This window comes from Coregonus lavaretus, assembly GCF_964263955.1.
Source record: "Coregonus lavaretus genome assembly, chromosome: 39".
NCBI classification, from domain to species: domain Eukaryota; kingdom Metazoa; phylum Chordata; class Actinopteri; order Salmoniformes; family Salmonidae; genus Coregonus; species Coregonus lavaretus.
Window position 1 is genome coordinate 20,656,231 of NC_140026.1, and position 7,152 is coordinate 20,663,382.

The 7,152-nt window shown below is 39.8% G+C and overlaps 1 protein-coding gene across 1 annotated transcript; it reads left to right on the plus strand.

The window, feature by feature from the left end:
- Window positions 1-36: 36 nt before the first annotated feature.
- Window positions 37-7,026, plus strand: LOC311113228 (uncharacterized protein). Its single transcript, XM_084156435.1, has 4 exons — window positions 37-101; window positions 1,511-1,650; window positions 5,127-5,250; window positions 5,611-7,026. The coding sequence occupies exon 4, from the start codon at window positions 5,612-5,614 to the stop codon at window positions 6,254-6,256; it is 645 nt and encodes a 214-aa protein (XP_084012561.1). The 5' UTR covers window positions 37-101; window positions 1,511-1,650; window positions 5,127-5,250; window position 5,611; the 3' UTR covers window positions 6,257-7,026.
- Window positions 7,027-7,152: the final 126 nt, after the last annotated feature.

The window sequence follows — 7,152 nt, forward strand, 5'->3', positions numbered from 1 at the left end:
AATGGCCACTTATTAACCCTCTCAGGTCACATGACAGGAAGTCATCGCTGTAAATGAAATTACTTCATAAGCCAGTGTATTGACACACCAAAAATAGAAAAGTGAGTATACAAAACATTTCCATGACATAGACTGACGAGGTGAACACTAGGATCCCTTATTGATGTCACTTCAATCAGTTTAGATGAAGGGGAGGAGACAGGTTAAAGAAGGATTTTTAAGACTTGAGACATGTATTGTGAATGTGTGCCATTTAGAGGGTGAATGGGAAAGACAGAATATTTAAGTCCCTTTGAACGGGGTATGGTAGTAAGTGCCAGGCGCACCGGTTTGACTGTGTCAAGAACTGCAATGCTGCTGGGTTTCTCACTCTCAACAGTTTCCCGAGTGTATCAAGAATGGTCCACCACCCAAAGGACATCCAGCCAACTTGACACAACTGTGGGAAGCATTGGAGTCAACATGAGCCAGCATCCCTGTGGAACGCTTTCGACACCTTGTAGAGTCCATGCCCTGACAAATTGAGGCTGTTCTGAGGGCAAAAGGAAGGTGTTCCTAATGTTTTGGACTCTGTGTATACAATCAGTAGTACAATTATTTCATTTCATAATAAACACAGATCATGAATGTTTATGATACACTGTGTAACCCAGTGGTTATCTTGTGTTATCATACAGGGTAAAGCAAGCGTGCTGCTGAAGCTATTCTGATTGGTTCCTCAGCTCAGAGAAAAGGGCTTCTTTGGAAAGAACTCAATGAAATTCTGCATTACAAATGGACTATCAAGTGTAGTCCTCCCACAACATTATTGCTGAAATTAAATTAAAATAAATTAAGAGGTCAGACAGCGCATTTGTTAGTAGGTTTTAAGCATACAGAATCTGTATGGTTCCCCAGTAGTTTATGGTGTTGTGTTTGTACTAGCCAGTGGAGCACATAACAGGATGTGGTTCAAGGCTGAAAGTGCATCAGCTCTGTGCATCTCTTTTGAACCTGCCTGTGTTCCACCATTCATTTCCTGCTTCTGGGCTCTGCAGTGTCAGCTGAGTGGTTCTGCATAAACCCAACTCTAACCATGTATTCACTGTGGAAAAAAAAGAAAATATGTATAAATCGTATTTGTGTAAGTATGGATAGAACAAAATGGGACCTGATGCAACTCAAATACATCTCACATCTCACTTGTTCAGGCTGCATTTAGGTAGGTCCAGTTAGTTTAATCCACTCTATGGGTTCATTAGACCCTATGCATCTGTGAACTTTGAACTTTGCAGGTACAGTATGTTCATACTGTAGGTGGGTTCCTTTGCAGCTGTTCATTCCCTAGATATTGGATAACCTTACCCTGCACACCAACTGCCACACCTTCTGTCATACATGAAAGCACTGCACCTTCCTCTTTCTATATTTGGGTGCACATTTGCTAATCTCTGCGCATTACTCTCTCTCTCTGTCTGTCTCTCTCTCTCTCCACCCACATTATATCCCCCTCCCGCTCAATTTTTTACAGGCCCTTCTATAAATGTATGCATCCCCCTCTCTTAAAAGAAGTTCCACCACAGACACGCCTGTGTTCTTGCTTCCGCTTTGGGTGTCTGTTAGTCTTTTTCAAAACCATCCTAAAGCATGTTCATTTAAAGCAAGACATTGGTGAGTTGTATTTATTTTTTTAATCTATTGACCATAATTCAAATTTCCTATTTTGTATCTGAGATTTGTCTTATCTTTCCACTCTCTCTATGTCCATCCTTCAGCTTCACACTCTCCTCCTGATCTCTTTCCACATCTCCTCCTCACTTCCCTACCACCACTGTTTCTCTCCTTCCATGTTGTCTTTATTTTCTCTGTCACACCAAATCTTTGTCTGTGTCCCTTTTTATTGTATTTACTTTCAGAACTGTGAGTAAGAATCTGCATTTGGGTCTAAAGGGTGTAGTTAATACTTCCATATCAAGTGGGCATTTGATTTAAACGTTTACATTATCTGTACTAATTAATGGTGCAGAAGTAATAGACATATAAACAGATGGAGTATGTTAACTGCACATTGCACAGTGGGATCTTTATTCATCTATGCTCTGTGCCAATACTGTACCATGACTGCCTATGCCATGTGAAAACATGTAAGGGTAAATGTTCAAAATATGCCTTTAGGCTTACTGGCTGGTTTGTCATATGCATAAATGTAAAGGCATTGTAGGATGTAGAAAGAGAGAGAAATGATTGACTATCATATTTTGCATAATCTAATTGGTAATCTAGTTGGGATTAGCTGTGCTTTGTTGATAACTTTCATAAAATGAGCAGAATGTCACATTTGTACGCCATATGAAACAACAAGTCCACTACATGAATCCCATTGCATTCATGTATGAACTATAAATATTGATTAGTCTTTATTTATTATATTAAATTAGTGTTCAATGTGTCAGCTATCCACACAGGCCAGGGGGGGAGAACAGGTGCACTTATTGCAAAACGTACATTTTTTAATAATTTGTTGATTCTGACAGACATCCATACCTATGTACACTACCAGTCAAACGTTTGGACATACCTACTTATTCAAGGATTTTTCTTTATTTTTTTACAATTTTTTACATTGTAGAATAATAGTGAAGACATCAAAACTATGAAATAACACATATGGAATCATGTAGTATACAAAAAAGTGTTAAACAAATCAAAATATATTTGAGATTCTTCAAATAGCCACCCTTTGCCTTAATGACAGCTTTGCACACTCTTGGCATTGGAATGCATTTCAATTAACAGGTGTGCCTTCTTAAAAGTTTGAGCCAATCAGTTGTGTTGTTACAAGGTAGGGGGGTATACAGAAGATAGCCCTATTTGGTAAAAGACCAAGTCCATATTATGGCAAGAACAGCTCAAATAAGCAAAAAGAAACGACAGTCCATCATTACTTTAAGACATGAAGGTCAGTCAATCCGGAAAATGTCAAGAACTTTGAAAGTTTCTTCAAGTGCAGTCGCAAAAACCATCAAGCACTGTGATGAAACTGGCTCTCATGAGGACTGCCACAGGAATGGAAGACCCAGTGTTACCTCTGCTGCAGAGGATATGTTCATTAGAGTTACCAGCCTCAGAAATTGCATCCCAAATAAATGCTTCACAGAGTTTAAGTCACAGACACATCTCAACATCAACTGTTCAGAGGGGACTGTGTGAATCAGGCCTTCATGGTCGAATTGCTGCAAAGAAACCACTACTAAAGGACACCAATAATAAGAAGAGACCTGTTTGGGCCAAGAAACACGAGCAATGGACATTAAACAGGTGGAAATGTGTCCTTTGGTCTGGAGTCCAAATTGGAGATTTTTGGTTCCAACTGCCGTGTTTTTGTGAGACGTGGTGTGGGTGAACGGATGATCTACGCATGTGTAGATCCCACCATAACGCATGGAGGAGGAGGTGTTATGGTGTGGGGGTGCTTTGCTGGTGACACTGTCTGTGATTTATTTAGAATTCAAGGCACACTTAACCAGCATGGCTACCACAGCATTCTGAAGCGATATGCCATCCCATCTGGTTTGCGCTTAATGGGACTATCATTTGTTTTTCAACAGGACAATGACCCAACACACCTCCAGGCTGTGTAAGGGCTATTTTACCAAGAAGAAGAGTGATGGAGTGCTGCATCAGATTACCTGGTCTCCACAATCCCCCAACCTCAACACAATTGAGATGGTTTGGGATGAGTCGGACCGCAGAGTGAAGGAAAAGCAGCCAACAAGTGCTCAGCATATGTGGGAACTCCTTCAAGACTGTTGGAAAAGCATTCCAGCTGAAGCTGTTTGAGAGAATGCCACGAGTGTGCAAAGCTGTCATCAAGGCAAAGGGTGGCTATTTGAAGAATCTCAAATATAAAATATATTTTGATTTGTTTAACACTTTTTTGTTTACTACATGATTCCATATGTGTTATTTCATAATGTTGATGTCGTCACTATTATTCTACAATGTAGAAAATAGTAAAAATAAAGAAAAACCCTGGAATGATTAGGTGTGTCCAAACTTTTGACTGGTACTGTATATAATAGTTCCCCCCCAAAAAAAAAGTTGTTTACAATGGTGCCCTGAGGACAACAATACAACAAATTCAAAACGATCAATAAAAATAAAATAAACTACAATTCACAGATTCACCACTACAACTTCAAACACCACAAATACAATTATTTACATTGAATCCAAACAGTTGCAATTCACATTAAATTCATTCAACAATAAAGTCCTAAACTGCCATAGAGGCACAAGAGTTTTGTAGGCTATTCCAAAAATGGGGGCCACTAAAACTGAAGGTGGATTTACCTAGATCAATATGTACTATTGGAACCTCGAGAGGTAACCATCCCTGTGAACGGGTTTGATGTCTCATATTATTTTTTTTAACAGTGAAGTGAGGTAGGTTGGAAGCTTGGGTAGTAGAGCTTTGTAAATAAAAAGGGAGTAATGAAGTGATCTACGGGACTTTAATGAGGATCAGCCAACCTTTTGATACAGGATGCAGTGATGCATATTAAAACCGTCACCTGTGATAAAGCGAAGGGTGCTATGGTAGATGGAAATATATGTGGCGAAAATGTAGATTCTCCTGGAGAAAAAAAATCCTAACTTTATCCTGTACAAGTAACTGTTATAATTATTCAACAGGAAGTGAGCAAGACGGAGAGAGAGAGAGAGCATATGATGGCTTCCTGTTAGTGAGTCACTCAGGCAGAATCATGGCCTCACAGACATTTCCTGTGTCTGAATGTGTGGGATGCTGCATCTACAGTGACAGTACACTGTACAGCACAATATAAAAATGACATGGCACATCAACTACCATGAAATGACACTTGTCAGAACCATTCAGAATCAGTCATCGTGACACCTAACTATACACCTCGGTGGTGTCATGACACATTTATTTTATTATGTTTCAGGCTGCATTCAAAACCAGCCTCACTTTATCTTGTAAAACATTATTTATTTTTAATAATCTACATTTCCGCCACATATATTTCTTTAAGGTGTAATTATCTGTATTAAAGATTTTGCTGCATGGATATTGACATTTTTTGGGCAGTACGAAACTAATGTTCCATATGCTTTATTTACAGATCCAGTAATAAGTCTATGAATGGATCAGCTCCAATTGATTTTTCCCCCCCAGTAAACTGGATCTCCTTCACGGCAGAGTTTGGCCTTGGATTCCTTCAACTTTTCTGAGAATTATTTGAAGAGGTATGTTGCGACATCAAATCTATCTGAACCCGTTCACCCCAATAATTATGGTTATGAAATTCTGAGAGGATTTATTTTGTTCTAATAAGAGGCCAAGCATGACTGGACTTGAACAGCTTTAGAATAAGATACTTGTATTTTGTGACCGTCAAGGTAGGGTCAATTCCATTTCAATTCAGTTTGACAATTGAAATGTAATTGTTATAGTGCAGATCAGGCCAAGCAAACACTTCAGGATCCGAATCAGACAGACAGTGTAAACCCCCTTAGATCCAGATTACTTTGTGATCTGATCCCAACCAAATGTCCCTGTCAAATGTCAGTCTAAACAGTCTTTCCAATCTTACTCTTCCATTTTAGGATGACAGGGATAGAAGACAAAACCACATCCACCAGCAACGTCTTGACCGTCTTCTTCATCCTGGTCTTCCTTGTTTGCCTCCTGGTCTGCCTGTACAAGTGGCTGAACCGCCAGACTAATGGCCAGTACACAGTCCGCCAACTGGTCTATAAGGAGGATGGGGCCAGGGACCATATCATGGGTTGGGTCAGAATCCTGGAAGTGCGGCTTGGGCGCCGGCTGTGGCCTCTCGGCGAGGATGAGGAGGCTGTAGGAGAGGAGGAAGACAGAAACGAAGAGAGGGATGTGGAGAGAGGGAACGAGGGAAGGGAAAGTGAGGGGGAGGAGGAGGGGGATGAGAGGGAATGCGGAGGGGATGACTCGTCGGATGACTACTCCAGCATGGAGGGCTGTGACCTGAGGGAGAGAGCGAAGCTCACGCACGAGAAGGAAGAGATTAGAGAGCGTGAGGGGAAGAGAGAGGAGAATATGGAGGAAAAGTGGGAAAGCAAAGAGGATGGAGAGAGTGATGAGAGAGCAGTGGGAGGAGAAGAAAGTAGAGGAGGAGGTTTGCTGATAGACCTGAATCAGTTATCTGGTAGTGCCATCTGGTCTGAAGATAGGAGTGAGGGAGACAGAGACAAGGATAATGTGACTGCATTGTGAGGGAAGGATCAGAGAGGGAAAATTGTTCCATATTTCTTTCCATTTACATTTGCATTTACGTCATTTAGCAGACGCTCTTATCCAGAGCGACTTACAAATTGGTGCATTCACCTTATAGCCAGTGGGACAACCACTTTACAATGTTCATCTTTGTACAGCAATAGTGCTTGACAGTAGGCTTTGTCATCATCATAATCATAATTGTCAATTGTAAACCTTACAAACCAGTGTTACAACCAGATTACAACAATCAGAGCAAAGAGCAACTGAGACAAAAGTGTGTGAAAGAATACATCAAAGTGAATAAAGTGACTGACAAGAGCAACAATTGCAGCATGAATACATGAAACAATATGAATGTATTTGAGATATAAAAAGCTTTTTTAAGGGTTTCATATGATAAAGAACATGTTTTGGGTGCAACTGTTTTCTGCATTAGTCTTGTTGCTGTGGGATTATTTGTAATGTATACATTTGTGTTTTGTATATTTTATGAATAGCTATTTAGGTAACGCCTTACTTTGTGCTATAATATGTTCAATGTCTGTTGTGCGTGATTATTTCGATAGAAAATAGTGAATTGGAGCCTGTCCTGCCTGCCAGAGAGCCATGGGCCGAACTTTTCAGTCACCCACCCAAACTCCAATTAACGTTAGTCTTTATTAATTTACATTAATTTAGGACTACACGTTCATACTCTGATTATTATCCGATAAAACGTAAAATATAAAAGTGTGCTTGTATTGCAATAAAGGGCCTAATTCAAATGATTACTTCAGTGTTTTTATAAAAGAATCACATACAATAATTGGTGTGTAATACTTTCAAGTTTTTAAATCATAAATATAATTTCAGATCACCTAGTCTAGCTGAGATTGACCTGTTGCAATTTTTAT

Coding starts and splice junctions, on each gene's coding strand:
- LOC311113228 (XM_084156435.1), top strand. CDS start 5,612: ATGACAGGGATAGAAGACAAAACCACATCCACCAGCAACGTCTTGACC.